Source organism: Buteo buteo, chromosome 14, assembly GCF_964188355.1.
Source record: "Buteo buteo chromosome 14, bButBut1.hap1.1, whole genome shotgun sequence".
NCBI lineage: Eukaryota > Metazoa > Chordata > Aves > Accipitriformes > Accipitridae > Buteo > Buteo buteo.
The window spans coordinates 18,929,654-18,952,755 of record NC_134184.1 but is presented as its reverse complement, the minus strand read 5'-3'; the positions used below and the strand labels follow the sequence as shown (position 1 = coordinate 18,952,755).

Sequence of the window (23,102 nt, the reverse complement as noted above, 5' to 3'; positions counted from 1 at the left end):
TAAGTCTGAAATTCAAATCTAAACTAGCTTCTAGTTCTAGTACAGACTCTTTATCCTCCCAGTTTACACTTAAACTTTTCACTCTTTCTCATTACTTCACTTTTCTTCCTGTATGTTAGGGGCCACTTGGTCCTTCCACTTCATTTGTACCTATCTCCTCCTCCCAGATTTCAAAAACACCTGCTCTCTAACCCCTCTTGTTCTCTCCAAGAGGACTGTCTTTCCACTAATACTCTAGTGACTGCACATGTTGGTATCTGAGTACTAACACACTCATATAAGACTATTTTCTTTGCCATCACAGAGGGATTTTTTTAAGCCTTTCTTTAAAAGGAGAACAAAAATCTGGTCATCTCCTTATGCAGTAATGCATACATATTGTTATTTAAAATAGCATGTGCCTAGGTGAACCGGTTCTTTGAACTGCAATTCACATTATTTCTAAATAATAGCCTACCGATGCCTACTGAACTGTACAGAAATGCTGTTCACAAACACATATTTATTTATGTTAAGGCTAGTACATAACTCTCTAAGACTCATTTCAAATGTATTTAGGAGACGAAAAGCTAAAAAATAAACAAAACTAAACCAAAGAGCCAAAATAAAAACAAACAAAAAAATCCCTATCTTAAGCCATTTTATTCCAATATACACCAATCTTGCCTGCAGTCTTCTGAACGCACCTCTTTGTCATTGAATTTCTGTGCTGAGTTAATACCGTCTCAACATGATAAAAGGAGCCAATACAATGAAATGGCATAACAAAACATTTTACAGCAGACACACACAGATGATTAAAGATTTAATCAACAACAACAAAAAGTTATTCCAGCTTTGAAGTATGCTTTAGCAAAACAAATTGTCCAAACAAATGAATAAAGTATACCAAAACAATTCTTTTTTGAGAAAGAACAAGAGTTGCTGATGGCTGCTTAAGAAATGGAAAAACCTGTTAACTACATTTTAAGAATGTGTTTATTAAAATAAAATATGATAGGAACTGCAGAGCATGGCAATAATTTATTGTGTATGTATGTTTTCCTTTTGTCACAGGGCACATGAAAGTATGAAATATTTTGCTTTCAAGCTTGTGTTCTGAATTACCTAAAGTCGATACCCAGCACACTGAGCAGGAGACATTGTTAAATTTCACTTTGACACCATCATCTGTCACCCCACCTGTACTTTGAAAAATGAACTCTAAGCAATCAAACCACTTTCTTTCATGGAAAATATTAACTGGAGTCTGCAAAAGTAACCTGCAAAGGAAAGAATGTTTTTGTAATAGTAACAACAACACTGAATGCTGGTGTAAAGGTCAGATGCAAAATAAAACTAAACACAGTAAGAAAAGGAAAACAAATATGCAACTTTTTACACCAAATCAAGGACTTCAGAAGGAAGTCCAGAAGGATGACCATTTTAATAAAATATCAGAGCATTATGGACATACAATAATGCTGTGTCTCAGACTTACCAACACTTGAATTCAGATCTCCATTTTCAGAGTCTGCTCCATGCTGGTTATTATTTGCATGATAGTTGGACATAGCTTCCAATTTAATTTTTTTCACTTTCATTGCTTCTGCTATGGCGGCATTGGTGGCAGCTGCTGCTGCTGCAGCTGCTGCTGTCAGGCCTGCAAAGAAGTATGAACAAAATTTAATATACATTTTTCTATGATTCTTCATTATTGTAGGGACTAAGACTCTTACTCTTCCTTCATGCTTGCTACATAACGAACAGAGAACATTGCAGAATATTATTCCTCGTTAGATTTGAAAACTATCAGCTTCAAATGTAGAAAAGTGTTTCACATCATATTTAGATAGTTACTCCTATATATCCACCTAAATCTTAACTTGGTATCCAGTAACTGCAGTCATAATACAATCATAACTAAGTGCAACTACAAATACACTTTCAGAAATCTAACTTAGCTTCGAATTGGTGTCTAAAGTGTCTGGCTATGAACAGGTGAACATGTACATAACTGTATTTCAGAAAACAAAACCCTTTAGATCTCAAATGTTTGACATGCTAAAGAAAACAGAAAAAACAGGTATATAATTTCTATTTATGAGTAACAGATGAAAAAACTCAAGACATTTATTTCTCATTTCACACATAACAGCAAGGAGATGTGGTCATTTTAGGAAGCGTTCTTAGAAGAAAGGTTAGTAATGCAGAACATCAGTAAAATACTTTTTTTGTTTTCCCCAGACTTCAAGTCATTAAGGTATTTATCAATGAGAAGAGGAATTACTAAACACATTAGATCCTAATCCCAAAGCCACCTTCAGGCAATCCAAGTGCTCTTCCTACCAAACCAAATTTCTGCCATCTAGCCATTTACAAGAATGTTCTACAAAAATGAGAAAACTTCTCTTTGTCAAAAGCAATTAGAGAAATGGTCCAGTAATAGCTTCAAAACTCAAAATTAGATACAGCTTTTAATCAAAGTCACAAGCATTAAGTTTTTGCCCTCTTCCCTGAGGCAGGATAATTCTTCTGCGGTCCCCAAACTGTGCTGCTACCCATCAGATCCCTTTGCCGCAGCCTGGGTGGTAGCAGAGAGAAGTCAGTGTCAAAACTTCACAAGAGCTGTCTACCCCACACGATTGATCCAGGGGGGAAAGATGGAAATTAAAGAGAATTAAACGTAAGAAATTAAAGAGAAGGCATTAAACCAGCTAAGTTTTATTCAATGACACAATCTCAGGCCTCAGTCTGTGATGCCACAAGAGGAGAACATACCCTTAGTCATTTTGAATCAACATTCTTACCCTGACCATCGAGAAGGTTTGAAAAAACTCAGTGTAACTACTTTAAAGGTGTCTGCTTGTCTGATTTTCAGCTACTCTGAGAGGTGTGAAGTGTCTTATGGATCTCAAGAGGAATTAACTCCACAACTTACTATTCCAGCGGGCTAAGGCTGCTGCCCAGCATAGGAGGAGTGCAATTTAGCAGGAAAGACCAAATAAGCAAATAATCCCAGGCTGCTGAGGTAAATATTGCTATTACCACTGCTTCCAAGGGCCTCTTGTTGTCCCCTTTGCCTCCTTAAATGGCAAATGCGTTCACTCTTGCCATGTTTTTGGCTAGCCATGGGGAGGGACAGGAGGCAAAATCCAGTGGGGGGGAAGGCAGAAGGTGAATGGACATCAGGAAAACAATGAGGTGGCGTTAAGAGGTGCCTTTGAATATATTATGGCTTGACTCAAGGTTGCTTTCCTTTATTTCTTTGCATGACCGCATAAAGATTAGCAAACAGTTCCAGCCTCCCAACACTCCTCACAGGCTGACTTCTAACACCTCCAAGTGCAACGAGAATTACCAAGTATGTGATAATTACATTCTGCATAGGCAGAACAATATTACTTAGTAAACTGCTATTTCAGGTAGACAAAGATGTACCAAAAGCCAAAAATCAAATCAGAAGGTGGATAAATACGAGGGTTTAATTTTATTTTAGCTTCTGCTACAATTACAAATTGTGCATGTTCTGATCTTAAGAAGGTATTGACAATAACATGGATCGCTTCCAATGATATTTTTAACTTAGAGGAAGGATATGAAGTTATACATTATACAAATTTGGTTACAGTCCCTAAATTAGGCCACAGAAAAAGGGATGGTGCACCTCTGAACTTTGGTTTGCATCCTGTGTTCATTAAACAATACAATAACCTATACTTCCTTTTTTTATATACATCACTGACAAGCTAAAACTAGCATCTTTAAAGAACAATCCTTCAGAGGAATATTCAAATACAATATAACCAATGAATACAACAGCAGGCCTCAAATCTTTGGCTGTGACTCCACTTCCAGACCAGCAGTTCTTAAGTACTTCCAAGTATTAAGAGTAAATACCTCATTAAACAGACACTGGACACAGGACTTGCGAGCCCACCTGTAAATATTACGTCTCACTAGGGTAATGACCTGGTTGCAGAACCGCTAAAATACAAACTCTCTTTTGCTACAAAATTTGCAAAAAAGCATGCTTTGGTGCTCTCTCCAAAGCAAGATATAATGCTTCTCTCCAGAGGAAGTCATACCTTTGGATAGGGACTGGAAAACTAAAATACAGATTGCTTGGTTCTTTACTGCGATTTTCTCAAGATAATGCTTCTGATAACAAGTGATAACTTAAAAAAAGCAGAAATTAAACTTCTAATTTCATTCCTTCTTTCATACAACCACATAAGCAATTGAAATGATTACTTTACTGTACAGCAATTAATTTATATACAAATCTGAAATGTGTGTCTCGTATAAGCACCAGTGTAAGGGGTGGGGGAAATGCAAGCAAGTAATAATCCTCAAAATTATAGGTTAATGCCATTCCTCACAGCAATTCCAGCCTACAGCACAGTTTCTGCTTTACTGCTATCACTAGACTGTCATGATAGAGCAAAGCAAGCAGCAAGGAAGATCCCGAGCCATTTACTAGAGCCCCTTGCATTATAATCACTGGTGCACTGTGGTATATTGTGGTAAGGTACAAGACAACACCTTCTCTCTAGCACAGAGCCCAACTTATCTCACTTATCCCATTAGCAAAGGCAGCCAAATATAATATAAACAGAGGAGGTTAATAAGCTGCTATATGTATATCTATATGTGTATTTTAAATTTCCAAACTTTAAAGTTCAGGTATGGGTATATACTTAGGTAAATACATGGGATTTTTTTGTTTGATTGGTTGTTCAAGAAAGCCTTTTGACCTAAACATTATTTAATATCACTTTACTCTTACAAGTAGCCAAGGAATTTCCAAGGTGCACACTTTTCATTACAGAAATTTTATCTTCAAAAATGAGATAACCAGAAGTCATCTATAAAGGCAACTGAAATGGAAGAAATAATAAGGATCACACTTAGGAAGGAAGAGCCACTTAGATATTTTTTATTCTTTACAAATATTTATTAGAACAGTTAAAAAGTATCCAGGCCAAAATATTCAATGGATTAAAGTTAATAGTAGTTGTCATTAATATTCTGAAATTGATAGTTGTTTATGTCTGGCATTCTTCCTGCTGATTATGCAGTGAGACAGGCAGCTTTATAAATATCTCATCACTCCATCGTCACACAAATTTCATTGACAGTGCTCATGCACAGCTATTAGCAATATGAATCTAACCATTACAAGAGGAAAGAAAATCGAACATGTGGCATTAATACGCAGTCCTGGTTCCTAACCATCTGATAGGCAGATGGTGTAAAGCGGATTCTCCAGCTGAAATGAAGGGGCACATCATTTAAAACCTTGTTTGCATTCTAACTGATATCAGTGCCATATTGATATACATGATACATCATGGCAGTATTTGAACAATCTAGTTTGTTTCAGTCATAAATGTTTACAGCCTTGTTTTTTATCTTTAGAAGCATGTTCTGAAGAGCGTATTTTTAATTTATGAAACCTATTGTTTACTTCTGTTGAACCAGAAGATTAGCGAAGAACAGGAATATTAAATTACCACAACCACAGCAGTATAACTAAGATGGATGAATAAAGTATGGTTTTTCAATAAAAGATGTTAGTAAAGGAATTAAAAAATTAGCCTAGACATTTTATGCATTAAATACATTTATTCATTTAAACCTTACAGCTTTTTTCCCATGTGACATACTTAGAACTTTAATGCTTTATGAAGCTATTCATTTAAATCTCTTACTGCGTGCAATTAATCTTGTCCAACAATTTAATTCAAAAAGCAAAACATCAGAAAGTAAAGTTCAATTCAACCATCACGCTTCTGAAGTAATCTCCGTATTGCTGACAGTTCCTATAGACTCATCAGCAAAAGTCTGTTCAAGGTGTCTTGTAGGAGCCAGATGAATTTGAATTACAGCTCAACTGAAAGCTCTCCAAGCCTTAGTAGGAACTCAGGAACAAGAAGCAGAACACCAAAAGAAAGCGTGAATGATCCTTTCCTACAAAGACCTTCTCTCTTCTGTCACTAGATTACTTTGGCCTGTTGGGTGTGTTTGTAGCTGTTAATTATGTTAATAAAGTTGCAGCCTGCTGCCTCTGCCAAATATAATCATAAGCTTTCTCCTGCCAAGTTCTAGTCTAATTTACACCCATGCAACTCTGCTGAAGTCAGAATTTCGTGGGTGAGAATGAGACCAGAAGTATGCCCAGTATGTGTGGTCTTTAATGCTGAAAAATGAGTGAATGAAATGGAAAACAATGACAAAAACCATACCATCTTCAGAAAACAATTCTGTTTTAAAAGCAAAATGCCCGAGAGAGCTGTCATATATCATGACAGATTTTCAAAATGTGTACGAATTACTGGTGGGCACTAAATCACATCCAGGGTTTCTGCCTTCCAACAAATATTATTCCCTGCCTTAGGAGAGAGCTCTTAAAACTTCCAGTTTTGATGGCATGAGCAGCTTACAACACATCCCATTACTGAAGGAAAAAAGAAAAAGAACGATGAGTGTAACTTTTTCATCCTTAAGTATGCCTCAGAATACACACTTGTGAATTTTATGCCTAAACTCGGTCCTGGGACAACTTACAGTTATTTAAGTAATTGATCTTAATTCACTTTTAACTTCCTTCTCATAACTATTTCTACTAGTAATTATCATTCCTAATAGTTATTCCAATAAATAATTAATAACTTCCTTCATATAACCATTACCTTCCTTTACATATATCTTATATATATTTATAGGTACATAAAAAATCCAATAATATATACACATATTTTCACATCTTTCTTTATTACTTTGAGAAAATTTTCAAGGTACCTTACCTTTGCCATCACAGAACCGGTAGAAAATCAAAACCCAACTGTCAGCAGTGTGTTACATTTAATTCAATTTATTTGCTGGAAACTTCATTCTACAGAAACGCTTTATTTATTGTGTGGGAGGAGGTCCAGATTTCATCTAAATTCTGAAAGTACTCCTTTCATTATTTCAAATTAATGCTTAATCCTTTTTCTTATATTTTATTTCAGTGGTACTGACTTGAAAATAATTCATGTCTTTTCTTGACTTAATTCCAGTTTTTATACTGAGGTTCTTTCTTGGGTGAAATTCTTACTAAAATCTGAAAAACTCTGCCCGAGAAAGAAAGGCAGGGTTACCTCCTAGGACTTGACCCCGATCACTGCTGATTATTGCAGTGGTTTCACGGGTTTCAGCAGTTCAGGTACAAGTTTTTGGTAGCTTATTATGCTGCTGCCCAGTTATTTCAAATGAAATAGGATCCTAACCTTAGTCTCTGATCTAATGGGTGTTTTATATAGTGTGATACATAAAACAAGAAGGGGAAAGCAATCTGCAGGAGGACAGAGGTCTGATTACATAGAGTGGATTGCAGAAAGGGGAACTTCAGACTACACCATAATGTTCTGCTAAAATATACTGAGTTTCATTAGTAGCATTCTTTATGTATAATGTAGGCCTGGAATATCACAGTTATTCAGAAGCCTTATTTCTGTTAATCTGCCTGGATTGATCCAATACAACAATACTGGTATACCCTAAAAATTTCATTACCTGTTATTTTGGGATAATCAAGACATTCTTGTCTGGCCCTTCTAGCTGTATTTTCCTGCTCAGCTTGTGTGGTTCAGCATAAACTGCTCATCCAGATCATTTCTTAACATCTTTAAAAGGACTATTATTGAAGGAGTCATGTAAATAAAAGTGAAGTAACTAACTGCACTTTAAATATTGTTAAAGAAGGAATACTTAGAAAAATTCAGCCATGTGATCTGGTTTAGACTGGTGCAACTAAAATGAAATTGCCAGTCTTGCACTGGGAGAAAACGACTGTATGTGAGGCTCAAACCATCTGTTGTTCATCACACTAATCAGACCTTTTTCCTGTAACTACTCCTAAATTGCAATATGAATTTTGAGGTCTGGGTATTACACTTAAAATAAACAAGCAAAAGAGCTAAATTTCCACAGCAATCTTCTAATCTAAAAATCTTTTTACTTACAATGTGTCCCGTCAATTAATAACACAGTTGTAGAAATAAAACATTGACTAGAGAGAAGTAGCGTCCTCTTGATTTGTTTTGTTAAAAGCTGATAAAACTTAAAGAGTGTATTTCTTGAATGAGAACTACTGGCAGGTTCAATGATGCTGCAAAAAAAATGCGTAAATGTAATTATTTTATCACTAATATTTACCATGTATGGAACTGATGGACTTACATTCCATGAAGTTATTCTTTATTGTGGATTTATTCCTTTGTACTGAAGAGTAAAAAGTGAAATCATAAAGTGCATTTCAAATACCACAACAAATTACTGTTATAGCTTAACGGGGTTTTGTAATCTGTGAATTTATTATTGGCTTGATGCGATTGTGAGAGAACTAAACAATGTATACTGCATAACTGCCTTGCTATATTGTGCTTTTCAGCAACAGTTTAAAATCCTACTGGAATGCATACAGCATCACTACAATACAATTAAGAGAGAACATTCTTTCTTAAACAACAGTCATCTTTTCAAAAGCAATAGATTCTCAGTTCTCATTCAGTCTGTTGCATTATTCATTTCATGTGCAACCTCATGCTGGACCATAAATTGTTACTTTATCTAATCAAAGGCGACTTAACTCCACAGAAGGTCAAAGGTTTAATTTTGTGAAGTATTATCTTACGCTATGAGTTTAACGGAAAAATAGAAGAAGAAAAACAGCCAAGAAACTGGTAATAAATGAACCTTTATTGCCTCAGGCATTGGCCTAGTTAATAAACTTTCATTGAAGGTTTCTTTCAACTGTTATGGACAATGAGGTAAAAAAAAAATCTTAAATTACAGCCATGTGTGACTTTTAAAGCAGGCATTCTTTTTTATCTCAACCTCCCCAGCTTAGGAAAAAGACAAAGAGATTGTCTTCAATTTCTTAACCAAAAATGTATGCTTCTAAACAGATGAAAAAGTGCAGATCAAGCCTTTTTAAAAGCAGAGGTCAGCTTTGAACAATATAAAAAATACTTTTCCTTAAGTGTTGAATCTTGATCCACAATCTCTTTAACCAAATAGCATGCAGTTAAAAAAAAAAAATGTGGGAAGGGAAAATATATATACTAACAATATATTATGCTAACAAAGATGCTTGGTTCCTAACAGACTTTCTGTTTTACATTTGCATTGCTAGAGTGCAATAATGGCTCTTGTTTAATAGAATGACTTATTATGGGAACAACTTCCCTGCACTTTTTGCAAACAGAAGTTCCTTTCTTCTTTTTGTGTGTATTATCTCATGTTCTCACAATACTATTCTTGCTGTTACGAGAAATTAAAAGGTTTAACATAATGACAGTTACTGGTAGTTATTGGTGTTCCACGAATTTTCTTGATTTAATATTCTTAGATTTGACTAACTACAATGTCTTTTATTGACATATTGTTTGAGTTCAGTTTAGAGAAAGGTATTTCAGTTTAAGTTATACAGTCAAAAACAGTAAGAAAATCAGTAGTACTTAATAAAAGCTTAGCCTTTAACGTTAGTCTAATTTATAACTAGACGGACACAATTAATTAATTGTAACACTGCTACAATTCCAAAATACTGAAAGAATGTGTTCATGCCTGTAATGGCAGTAATGTAGCTAAATACTCATAATCTTTCAACCAGCAGGAGCTTTTGTAGTTTTTTTTATAAACCTAATCCACAGCTTGACACAGATCCTGGGGTAATGGCACACAGTTCTTTGATTAAACTAATATCTAAACACTGTCGAGGTTGCCTGATGGCCCTGTGGAAGTACGTCTCCCTGCAACTTCTGAGCTCAGTCTTGCAAACAGAATTGCCAAATTCTTTCCAATAGACCCACTGTAGTCCAAATGCCTAATCATGTGTGTGAAATTTAACTTAGCCATGTGTGTAAGTATTCGTGGCATCAGAACAAGTTCAGTATAAAATCTGTGGACTGCAGCCGTGCAGTTTTAGCTTTTATACCCTTCTGATGGGATGGAAGTGCCCGCAGAGGAACCTGTTCTCTGCACTGGGTCCACATACTGAAGAAACAGCTTACTGATATTTACTCAATGTGGTATCAAAGCCTTTGTGGCCTTTATGGCTTTGTCCCAAAGGAACGTTTTTGCACAAAGAATGAAAGATTAGATTTGTACTTTCAGTGGAAAAGAATAGTCAGCTACAGACTTATTTTAGGCTCCTGCCTTCCCCAAAAAATGAAAACAGCATTATTCCTACTCATGAAAAGAGAAGGAAAGGAATACAGGGCTTTAGCCGCAAACAATTGCCTTCTCTGCCTAAGATGAAATATTATCATAGCTGCTCATTAGTGTATCTTCAGTAGACCTTTAAAATATAAACTTACTATTTCAAAATATTTTAAACAAAGTTTTCATAGGATTATTCATTAACAGCATAAGAATATGCTAGATGCATAAATAAAAATTAAAATATCTTCAAAGAACAATTTTGATTCTGTTCTGTCATATTTAGCTTTAAAGTAGATATTGTTTCCCCCCCCCAAAAAAAAAAAGAAATCAGAAACGTTCATGTTACAATATATACTGACAAATTCTGTAATATTCTCTGGTTGCCTCTTTGTATTGGCAGTGTGCAAAGCAGGTTGCACCAAGCATTATAATGACAGAAGTCAATATAATGCTGGAAAAAAATCCCAGAAATCCACTGGTTAGCTCAAGGCATATATACCATTGTTTTAACACAGAAAGTTGGGTAAGAGAATTTTCACGGTTTAAAATATAAAGAATTCACCTGAAAGGGTCAGGAGAGTCTGCTCTCCTCCTCCATCCCCCTATTCACTTGAAGTGTTGTAACTTCAAGAGCTGCACTGTGGCTTTGGGGCTCTTTTTTCCTTTTTTTTTCTTTTCTTTTTTAAGTTTCATCAGATCCATTATGCATTACGCTGCGCCAGAGGCAAGGCATGGGGCTAAATGTACTATTACAGCACAGTGATAGCAGAGTATTGTACTGTGATGCAGGATTGTGATACTGTACAAAGTAGCTGTGATAACAACTTACGGGGAACACTGTGTAGTCCTGCTTTCAGATTAAAAGGCAGTCAATTCTTACAGACAGCCCTCTCTCACCTATATGTTCTACTTGTTGCACCAGGTAACAGGACACTAAATCCCATGGGCAGCACCCTGAGAGCTGACCAACACACTAGACAAATCGTATTCTGGTGGCTTCTTACATTTGAAGGCACCCGATTCTATTTCCAATACAAACCATGGCACAACAGTGGGATGATGTGCACTTGTGTCTTGTCCCAGCGCTCAGTCAAAGCAACACCAAATTATCACCCCAAATCAAGGGAGTTCTCTCAAGCCCACAGTGTTATCAGAGAGTCACATTTCTGAATACTTTTGTTTTGTACCTCAGAATTGCCTGGTACTCAAAAAGTAAATATCTGAAGACTGTTAAGAACGTTAAAGGGAAAAATGTGGTATTTATAATGCATACATAATTATTGTATTTGGTTATAATATGAAAACAAACATGCAGTAACTTTTCTACAGTCCCTATCATATCAATGTAATTGCAGTCTATATTATGAAAAAAACCAGCCATTTGTAAATTCAGATTTACATACGTAAGCACACATGCTTTCAAAAGGTATAATCTTTGAAGCCAACAGGTGACTGGTATCACTGTCTACCTCATTACAGACAAATATTCAAAGCTCACTAAATATGCAAGCCTAAGGGGGTCCCAAGATTGTCTTTGGCAGAACCCCAAGAAATCCTCATGATATCATGTATAAATGAGACATTATATGTACATTGCTAATAACACTTTGTAGAAGACAAAATTTTATGTTACCATGCTCCTCTCAAGTTGGTGGCATCAATCAATAGACAAAATATAACAGTATTCCACAGATTCCACATTTTGTAGGGAGAACTAGATTATAATTTGCAGCAGACAGATAATTAATCTTTTCTCAAGCCATTAATGAACAGGCTATCAATAGAGTAGGATTTTCACAAATCTATCTCTTACTGGAAATCACTTTCCTCCACCTTGTAAACACTTGCACAAGACTGGGATGGGACACGTGTTTTATAATTTCTCATTCCTCTGGGTTATGACCTTCTTTCTTATAATTTCTAAATTCCAAGTTTTAGACTTCTCTGACATTCAGACTGGCAAGATGGACTGCATGTTTAGCACAAAATGAATGATAAAAATAATTGACAAAAAGTTAATTAGCATCTAGATAACAACTCACTTTTTTATGCCAACCACGAGTAATCTAACTTCCAACCAACTGCAAGATGCAATTTCAATAGAGATTAGCAATGAGAGTATCAACACTGGAGATGAAGCACATGGAGAGAATGTCTTTAATTTTTCAAATAAAAATATGCATAGCCTGTTTCTGATAAGTAGTATATGTGCATTTCTTTGTTATTTTCTAGACATTACTAGTCTTCAGTGTTGTAACTTCTAGACTAAAATTTTCTGTATGCATCGTTTGGAAAACGGAACAGGAGTTTTGGTATTACTTTATCCTAGAAATCAGAAGACCATGCACATTCTAATGATTTGATACTTATGTTGATTTGAAGTCACTTTGGAAGTCATACAGGTAGCTAATAAGATTTCAGGTCTAAACTATTGATTATAATTTACAGCATTTGTTGCTACACAGCCCAAAGAGTGGCCACTCTAAAGTGAAGTGAAGAACACATGAGCTCTGAAATGTGCCACATGGACTGCCGATGTACAGAACTCCAAGCTTGTTTGGCATGCCTAAGCTTGAGAGGAAACAAGGCGAAATGACTGGGTTTGTTGCAATTCAGAACACTGCATTGCAGAGTTTCTTTAAAATTGGGTTCTTAATCACTAGTTAAGACACGTTAAAACATATGCTCAGTTTTGGAAACACAGGAATTACTTTTTAAAAGCAGGCAGAGCTAGTGTTGAATTTAATTTTGTGATGCACTTACAGCCCAAAAAATTAAGGAAATTTTTTCTGCCAGTGGTTCAAGAAGTTTATGAGACATTTCTAGCATTCTCTTTGTTTCTTCTGTTCTTTAATTGGATATATTAGTCACATGCTATATTTCTCTGCCAAGCTTGAAAAAGAGTAGTTCCTCCATCTATCAGAACAGATTTTCAATGGCAATAACAGGCCACAAGAGAATGGTGTTTTATCTAAGATGCATTCTAACCAATAGGTGGTATACAGTGAGGTTTCACATAATAAAGGTAGATGAATCAACACAATTCTGTCCTTCCAGCAACAATATTTAATAAAGATGCCATATCATCTATGGAGACATTCATATATGCACAATGTAGTACCACAATCAAATCTGCAGACTGTACATGCATTTGTATTTACATTTTTCTCTTTGCTGTTGACACCCTGTCCTTCTCAACTACAGAAAACACACTTCAAAAGTGGCACTACAGCATTGTCTCAACTCACCACACTTTTGAAGAAAAATATTTACAAGTAGGTTTCTTCTGTTTTCATGTTTGTTGTAAGAAAGCTTGCATTGTAGGAAAACTTTAGTGAAATTTAGTGAAACGTTCCACTTTCGTTGGAAACTGCTCCCATTCAAGCATAAGAGATGGATATTCCTCGTATGAAAGAGCATGAAATACAGAATGAGTTATAAAATGGCTTCAGTGCATGGAAAAAAGATTGCCTCCTACAATGTTCATGATACACAGGAATTTTGCATGGATTCATGCTTCCAATCTCCTAAATGAATATTCTGTTGCCATTTCTACACCAAACTAACAGATTGCCAGAAAGCCAATTGTATCCTGGGCTGCATAAAAAGAAGCATGGCCAGCAGGTTGAGGAAGGTGATTCTCCCCCCTCTACTCCTCTCTTCTGAGATCCCACCTGGAGTACAACATCCAGCTCTGGGGCCCGCAGTACAACAAAGACATGGACCTGTCAGAGCAGGTCCAGAGGAGGACCATGAAAATGATCTGAGGGATGGATGAAGAAAGGCTGAGACAGTTGGGGTTGTTCAGCCTGGAGAAGAGGAGGCTCCAGGGAGACTTTATTGCGACTTTCAATATACAAAGGAGGTTTATAAGAAGGATGGAGAGAGGCTTTTTACCAGGGCCTGTAGTAACAAAATAAGGGGTAGTGAATTTAAACTGAAAGAGGGTCATTTTAGATTGGATATAAGGAAGAAATTTTTTACGATGAGGGTGGTGAGACACTGGAACAGTTTACCCATAGAAGGCTGTGCATGCCCCATCACTAGGGCCAAATGTTCAAGTTCAGGTTGAAAAGCGCTTTGAGCAACTTGATCTACTGAAAGATGTGCCTGCCTATGGCAGAAAGGATGGACTAGATGACCTTTAAAGGTCCCTTCCAACCCAAACCATTCTATGATTCTATGAAATATCAACTTTGTCAATAGGATCAAATATATTTTGCATCCAGTTGCAGCATCAGCTCACCTCAATCTTACCTTTTAGCAAAGAGATATTTTAACCAACATTTTTATTTCAAGCTACCATATAAGCAACAAACATTAAACTTTAGTCCAATTCAAAGCTCCTACCTTTGTGGCCTCTCTCTCCAAATCAGTCCTTCACTAGCATCAAGTGTTTCACACAAATGTTAACAGAAACAATAATATCTGCAGAATGTCATTAGCACAAAACACTTCACCATGTATTTACTTTTTTTCGCATCCTGTGTGTTCATACAAAAGGCCCAGATGCAAAATTATGGAAGGTATTTTTTCTAGCAGTAGGATATGGCTTTTTGACAGATTCTATAAACAGTTATTTTGGCAGCTTTAGAGATGCCCCTAGGTCAGTCACTTGGTTAGACAGCTGATGGCCTGTCTGATTCTCCTGTCTGCCATTTTCTTATGATTTATCTTCAGTTACTTGTAAATTAAATCCAAACAGATCATTACCCCACACCTACAAGTCCTCTGCTTAACCACATGTGCTGAGCATCGCTTCCATAGAAATTCTTAGTGGGTAGCAAAAAGAATCTGAAAAGAGATGCTGAAAGAAAATATCTGAATAATATCTGAATGAGTTTTGAAGTAGTTCACCCTTTTAGTTAAAAATATGATTGTTCAAACAAAAGAACAGAAGAAATTAGAGCTCTTGAATTTTAATTTTGATATTACCAGAAGGTATCAGGTATGTCATCTACATTTTAATTTTATTCCCATCTACCTATTAGATGGAGATAATACTTCCTTACCTTACAAAAGGATTACTAATATAAATCAGCCAAGAGTTGTACAAAGCTATGAAAATAAAAAGAAAGTGCCAAGCACGCATTAATATTGTTATCAGCCCTGGTTCTAAATCTATAACGTAAAACAAAGTCCATAAATTGCAAACTAAACTTGCCTAAGAAGTGAGGGCAGCAGTTCAATGTAAAGTGTACATGAGTAAAAATCCACAAAGGAACTATGCTAAGTGAAACATGCAGCTTAAAAGGTCACAATACACTTTTAAGCCCAGGAAGCACTGATGAATAGGAAATAAACATTTAGGATTTTCATTAGTTTAGCTGGAGTTTTTTTGGTAAAAACATCAATTTAACAGATACAAGGGTTTTTACTAATTTGAAATCTAATTTAGTTTATGGTCAATTGAAATTCTGAAGCAGGGAGGGAGTAAGATCAAGGGTTTAGCAATTCTCAAAAAAAGATTAAAAAACCCTCTTAATATATGTTGATTTGTCAAAAAATCTTCATTTCCTGAAAGCTACTTAGGGCTTCATTAAAATTGAATTTCAAAAAATGCCCATCCTTCTGTTACTACCTGAACTAGTTAAATGTGAAATGTACTCTTTCTAAATCACTGACAATCACAAGAGGGAATATAATGATTTTACCTTATGTTTGTAAAATGTGACTAGTTATTTTTTTGTTGACTGTAAAGGAAGTCGTATTCTGAAAAACAGGATATTAAGGATTAAAAAAAATATACTTCTAATCTAATTGTACCATAAAGCGATCAAACATTTAAAAAAATGGCCTGAATAGAAAGAAGAACAATACGATTATCTAATAATCTTTCCATCCTTTACAGACAGGAAAAAACAGGTGTATATTTCAGAACTCTTACAACAGGTTACCTGTTCAAGAATACAGTAGGAAAATACATCATTCTTTATCTCTACATTCATTTAGAGTTAAGAACATATTTCATAAAAGCACCATTCTCAACTTTGTTTCTAATCCAAAATGGAGTGTGCACACACAAAAAGGAGAAAGTTAATGTTTGTTTTAAACAGAGAAGTATTAAAGTTGGGGAAAAATCTCATGCAAAGGTCCATCTAGCATAATTTGATGCATTAAAGCCTTATGCGAACAACAGCCTCTTCAGCTGTTGATGTGTTTTTCCAAACTGATTGGTTCAGTCAATCCTGGCACAGAGTTTGTTCCTCTAAAATACCTTTATGGATAATATCTGACAACTATAGAAACTCTCTAATTAAGTTTAAGTCAAAACTGTGTATTTTTATTTGTTCAAATGAATTGTTCCAAGCACGTCAAGTAACTGCAGACTACACACTAACACCCAAAGAGTATCTTCTTTGAGATACTAGTAACTAACTGAAATATGCAGGTATCTTTCCATTTTCTGAGAGCTTCACTAGGAGCCACACATAGACTTCAGGGCAGGATCAATATTCTCTTAAAGCAGAGGTTTTTCAATATAGAATTATTTGTATTTCAAACTGTTAAAATACAGCTACAAGTAATTAAAATTCAATATATTTGTTTTAGTTTCCATGGTATCATCTGTAGATGTATTTTGGAACCGTGAACAAATAAATATCATTAAACAGCACATGCTATCCTCAACAGCCCTAGATAAGAAAGAAATTGAGATTAATTTTGTGGGTCACGGTTAGCAAATACAGGCAGTTCTGGCTGGGGTAAGTGAGAGGTGAGGCCATGAAGTGTAACTGCTAATTCCTAAAACATGAAATATCTTGTATGTACCTAATCTGGTCTATGGGTTTTCTTGTTTATTTAAAAAAAAAAAAAATATACTATGTATCTATGTGTCTCTAATGTGTGTGAGGAGGGGCTAATAATATAATATGTATCTTGCAGTTCTAGTATACGCTATCCCTCTTGTATCATTTCTGCACTGATTGCACCCCTATCACATGCATTTGGAAACAGTATCTTCTTTATTTTTGTTGTCATTGTTATAATTATTATTATTATTTGCACCTTCAGTCTTCCTATGCATTCTTAACTTACTGAAATAAGATGAATATTGGAAAAAATCTAAAATAATATGATAAAATGTCCAAAATATATTTTGGTGAGATGAGTATATTTTTACCAATACTCAAACTTTATTTTCAGCAACCTTGTAGTTTCAAAGTGAAGTGCCTTAAGGATGTTTGAATTTTCTACTGAATTATATTAAAAAAGAAAATTCTACCAAATAAACCAATTCTGATAATAACTATTGAACCTGTGTTTAGTTACGTGGTATGCTCCTGTGTAGCTCTAAAAATTAATATAAAGAGTAGAGAGAGCTATTTGAATTTGTAGTTCAGAAGCTGCTGACATTAGGCATTAGACCATAAGTGGGTCAGAATAAACACTTAACATTCAAATTTAAATATAATATTGTGTAATACAAGAAGATCTATTGAGTCATAATGTCTGAATATATTAAGTATGATGATAATACATCTATTGATTTCAGTCTGTTAAAATAATGAAACTGGATTACACAAATCAATTCTTAGAATACAACACAGAAACATAAAGTATTTCCTTTACACCTTCAAAATAGGCTTTTCAAGTGAGATTGACTGTAACTGTTTTAGACTAACTAAAAACAAGTGTTAATTTTCTCAACCTCACCTAAAAAAAAAGCTTATAGTTGTCTTTCTGTTATCTTACGGTTGTCAAGCTTAACAGTCTTTTAACCATCCTACAAACAGCTTTCTCCATATGATCAATTATTTAAGACTCTCGCTCTTACATCATTACATCTGCAAGGAGAGGAGGTGTTTCATAGGAGGATCTACCATTAAAGACAATTAGAGAGTGGTCTGTTTCCTTTTGCGGAGTGAGGACACTCACAAAATGCTGTAAAACATTCAAGAACACATAGTTTCTGGTAACATCTTTGCAGTTATATATAACTTAATATTTCATAACTTCTCAAAGTCTAACAAAACAAGGCACTGGCTTTTCAGGCTGTCAGGCATGGCGTTTTCATTTTCAGACAGAGAAAAGTGCTCTTCCGTATATTTTAAATTATTTCTACTCCAGATGGCAATCAGACTACAGTCTTGAAATTACACTGCTATAAAAACATTTAAAAGATTATGTTTGTCCAGTACAGTCACTAAAATAAATAAAAAATACAGCATTTTTAAGAACGTATGTTACAAAATGAGTGGTGATCCAGAACACAGAACGTAATCAAATCTGTAAAGCACAAAGCATCTATTCAAACCTGAAGTGTGAAGCAAAGAGGAATTTGCATTGTGATTGCAATAAAAAACTGTAAATCAGTTCTTTTAAAAACAGAAGACAACAGTGTGAGCTAAGGGCTGCAGGCATCACATCCTAACTGGGTATGCAGAATACTACAGATTTCCATCCTGGCATTGCAAGTTAAAGATCTGCAATGGAGATTCGCACTCCACTGTTGTTACCAGGAGGTAATTATACAACAGTATTTCTAATGATGGAGTCCCAAAGCAATGCTTCTCCTCTTCCCAGTGGAAAATATCTTTTGAAGCAAAGAGTGGCTGTGGGATTCAAGAGGAGGGAAGACACATACCATAAAATATAATTAAAAATTGTGGAGGCTGCCTATGACAAGAATAACCATAAAAAACAGATACAAACCAGCTGGCTGTTAACAACTCCTGAGTTATAAAAATCTTAAACCTGCTGTAAAGCACTCAATTCGATTTACATAACCACAGAGCTGACATTCCTTTTAGGCTCCTCTGCTGGGGATTATTTTGACATGTTTTAAGGCAGCATAAAAAGCAACTGTGAAAGGAAGACATGTATCATCTTACATAAAAATTCATTCTTGCCTTAAGATTGGACTTACATGCTTTAATCCCAGCATCTTTACTGAAACTGGAAAATATCTTCAATGGTGACTGGTGATTCAATTTTATAACATTATCCCTTTGGTGCTCATATTTTTGATAAAGTTGATAGTGTGTGTATACACACAAACAAACAGAAAAAAATCTATACAATCACAGAAGCTTAAGTTTCAGTATTACCGCACAAAATATCAGCTCCACTAGAACTCACTACAGAGTGCAGTATATCTAGTCTTAGATAGATTACGTTGCTTAAGATTGTGATCGGCCTTTGCTAAACAGGAAAAAACATTTCTTAGGAATGCAATGATGCAGACAGCGTTTTACACGACTAACACAGCTTGCTGTAGGGAATTAAAATAAACAAAATAAAATAAAATCAATCTTACATTGAGTGAAGTTTTGATGTATAAGTGCTGGCAGCTTACATTGCCCAGAGCACAGAATGAGTTTTGCCATTTGATAATTTGCTTGATTCACTGTGCTGCCTCATGCAGGGCATTTTATGCCTGATTTATGTTTAATCGAGTCACCTGCTTAATGTTAAGGAGGGTCACAGTTAGATAGAAGGGTTACGACCATATAGGGCTTTCAACATCTCCCTGTTTGACATAAGAAATGGGTGTAAGTGTTAGAGGTCAACCTTTTTCTTTTATTTTTATTTAATGTTCTCTACGGAATATTGCATAAAACATTAATGTACCACAAAACCAATTTGATTCCCTTTTGAAACACAGTAGGCAAATATGGATTAGGAGACTCAAAACACTGACAAAATAAAATTAAAGCAATCTGTAGTCTAAGAAGTGATCATCTATACGTGAATTTTTTTAAGGATTATAAGGTATATCCTTACTGACACAAAAATGAATATAAGTTTTCCCTTTAACAGATATGCAGTCAAATTTAGTCTGGTGTCTGTGGAAAAAATAAAGATTATAAGAACAAAAGGACAATAAACTTTTAGTATAATTAAGGTGTTAGGATTTACTATTCAGACTGAACATTCATTCTTTTAAACATATATAACTGGACATTACGATTATCAGCATTTTCTTTCTGACAATGATATGAAAATTTACATCTATATTTAATAAATGAAACTGGATGTGGAAAACTACTACAGATTAGAGAGCTCAGACACATCTGATCTTTATAAATATTTCTGATTCTCTCAGCATTTCAACACGCTGAAAATTACTGCAGGACATTATGTATTTTGAGATTAAAGCCCTCCCATATAAAACTGGAAAAAAAAAATAGACATTGTGCCAAATAAGATATTTAAAGATGTATTTTTAAGGAGGAAATATTAGAGTTAGCAAGGGAAGATGGAATTCAGCACTGACCAGTTTGGATAGCTGCATTTCCAAGTTCACGTAATGCTGATTCAGATTTGAAAATTAAAGTCTTTCAGGACTTTTGCTATTTTGAGAATAGTGTATATTTTTTAGAGGAAACGGTGCAGTTACCTGCATCATTGCAGATGCAAGTTCTAAAAGAATCTGGCATTGTAGCTTTAGCGGATTACAGGGAGCAGGATGATAGTAGTAAGCCTACTTCAGAAAACTCTAGTAAGATTAAGATTAGTTCTTTGGAACATTCTAAATAAGCAAAATATTTATACTAATTTATCCTTGTTTACAGCACTGGAGGAGTGTTCTTATGCTAAAATTAAAACTAGCAATCCTATTGGAGTTAACATCATGAAATACCATGTCTTTGGCTGTTTAAATAGCATATTAAGTCATTATCACAGGAAAAGATTTATCAGTCTTTTAAGTGCACTAAAATATGTACACATTATGTCATGAACCCAGCTACCAGAGCCCAGTAACAGACACAATTCACAGTGAATCCAAAGGGATATCGTAAGTTTCAATCCTTGACTAAAATGTGATTTGATTGCCTGCTAAATTGTACGTGTGTGATATACAACTTTTTGTGCAAATGAAGAAATACAAATTTTCTTATTTCTTTTTATTACTATACCCAGAACATACTAAGCTTCTTCAAAAGCTTACTTTAAAACATATCAATCATTTCCACAGACTCATCTACTGGACAATGTACAGACACAGTTTTGCATCCGCACTTTTAAAATAATTTACCTACATTGACAGCTTCACCCATCTAATTTAACATTAACCCTCCAAAATTTAAGCATTCAGTCCAAACTCTTCATCTAGGTTGCCTATAGTCAATGAAGAGACATGGGCATTTCCAGAGGGTGATTCATGTGGCCTATCTTATACTGAGATGTATCACTCTCTAGAGATGTCTGCTACTTTCCACTGGCTATGAAAGGAGATGACTTGCTAAGATTTCAACAGCTACATTTCAGACATATTAGCAGATGAATCACCTCATTGATAGCTAACTTCTTAGATGGCTAACGCTAGGGAAAATGAGTTTCTTTCCTCAGATAGTGAAAATATAGTGAAGATATATACTTGTATTCTTGCCATTTCTAAGGAAATGCAATGAATCTGCTGCTTTGGAATTCTATTCCTAGGTATGTATTTATTTCCTTTAAAATTAGTTTTATGCTCATAAATAACTACTACAAAATTATCTCAACATCCTTTATACCTACTTGATTAAAACACCCCACTTTTATAAAAGTTTAAAACATTTTAGACATAACATCTCAGCAAAATAAAGTAAGCCTCAAAACAATACATGTTTTGTATTGTTCTTTAAAGAAGAAAATTTCTATTAAACATTCTTTCCTTCTTTCTTTCAAGGACTCTATTTTTACACAAAAATTTAAAAAATAGATCCTGATGGACATGACAGAATAAAATTCACTTTGAGTTCTACTAGTTGTCTTACCTTCTATCAGTTTTTATCAAATATTTTGCCAGTTTGGTTTTTTTTCCCCCTCTGTTGTTCCTCTTCCTATTAAAATCAAATTAGGGAGGCAAGCTGATTTCACAACATAAACATTCACCTTTTAATCAAAACCTAGATTTAATGTCAGAGTACATATTGCTAAAGAATGCAAAGCATCTACTGGATTGAGTCCTTCCCAGCTAGATTACTGATCAAATCTGACCCACAACAGCAGTGACAGGGTTATCAGTAGGAACTCTACTGAACATGTTCAGTGGTTGGTCCCAAAAGTTATTGCCAAGTCTTGAACTAGGGGTAGAAATCAGCTGCAGAGTAGGACATCAGCAGCTGTCCCAGCCGCTTTCATATAATACAGAATCCACCCTATCACTGTTTGTACTTTTTATTGCTGCATAGAAAAACTTGAAAATATGATTAATTCATCAGAGCATACAGAGAATCTCACACATGCTCAGAAAGATGTAGTTCTGTTCACTTGAGTAAACCTAAACGGATCATACTCAGTGATGATTATGGGTCTCTTTATTTCATTTAGTGGAGCACAGTACTAAGATATCTGAATTAGCATGTTCACATGGTACATGCACCACACAGGGGTACTAAATCAGGAATGGAAGCTCTTTTGTCATGTTATAATAGTGATGCACCCAGGCTGACAATGAACAACCTCTTTTGTATTGTAAATAAGCTCTTAATTCCACCTTCTTGAAGGCAGTGGCAGAACAAAGAGGAAGAAGTATCTGAAATGATTTCCAACTCTGAAAAGAACTTATGAAAATCTACCAGCTTTCCCCTCTCCTTCTGGCTTTCAGGACAGGCTAAAACTGTTTTAACATCTGTGCCCAGAAAGCTCTATTCTCAGTAGCGTCCTCTCTCTCTAAATAAAGTGCTCTTACATAGTGTATTTCACATGAAAAAAGTAGATGGTAACAGCCAAACATAGAGAGTGGAATCCTGAAAGCCTCAGCATCAGAGAGATGCCCATTGTGCATACTGGTGAGAATTACGGAATTCCAGCTCTATAAACTGGATGGGAAACTTACGTTAAGAAGAAAAGAGAAATTATTTTTAAAAAAATTGGCAAACTTTTCATTATAATTACAACTTTAAAAGAACTGTGAAAATTCTCTTTATAGATGATCTTTAATGGGACAGGCTCTGTGAACAGTCCTTTTTGGCCCTGTG

General features: G+C 35.1%; 1 protein-coding gene across 4 annotated transcripts in view; it reads right to left on the bottom strand.

Annotated features, from left to right (window-relative positions):
* The window catches only part of DACH1 (dachshund family transcription factor 1), a 366,682-nt gene that overhangs the window by 174,511 nt on the left and 169,069 nt on the right, over nt 1-23,102 (bottom strand). For all 4 annotated transcript variants that reach the window (XM_075046090.1, XM_075046091.1, XM_075046093.1 and 1 more), the window contains exon 3: nt 1,481-1,642. In XM_075046090.1, coding sequence (XP_074902191.1) covers nt 1,481-1,642 — 162 coding nt within the window. The remainder of the gene's footprint in view (nt 1-1,480; nt 1,643-23,102) is intronic.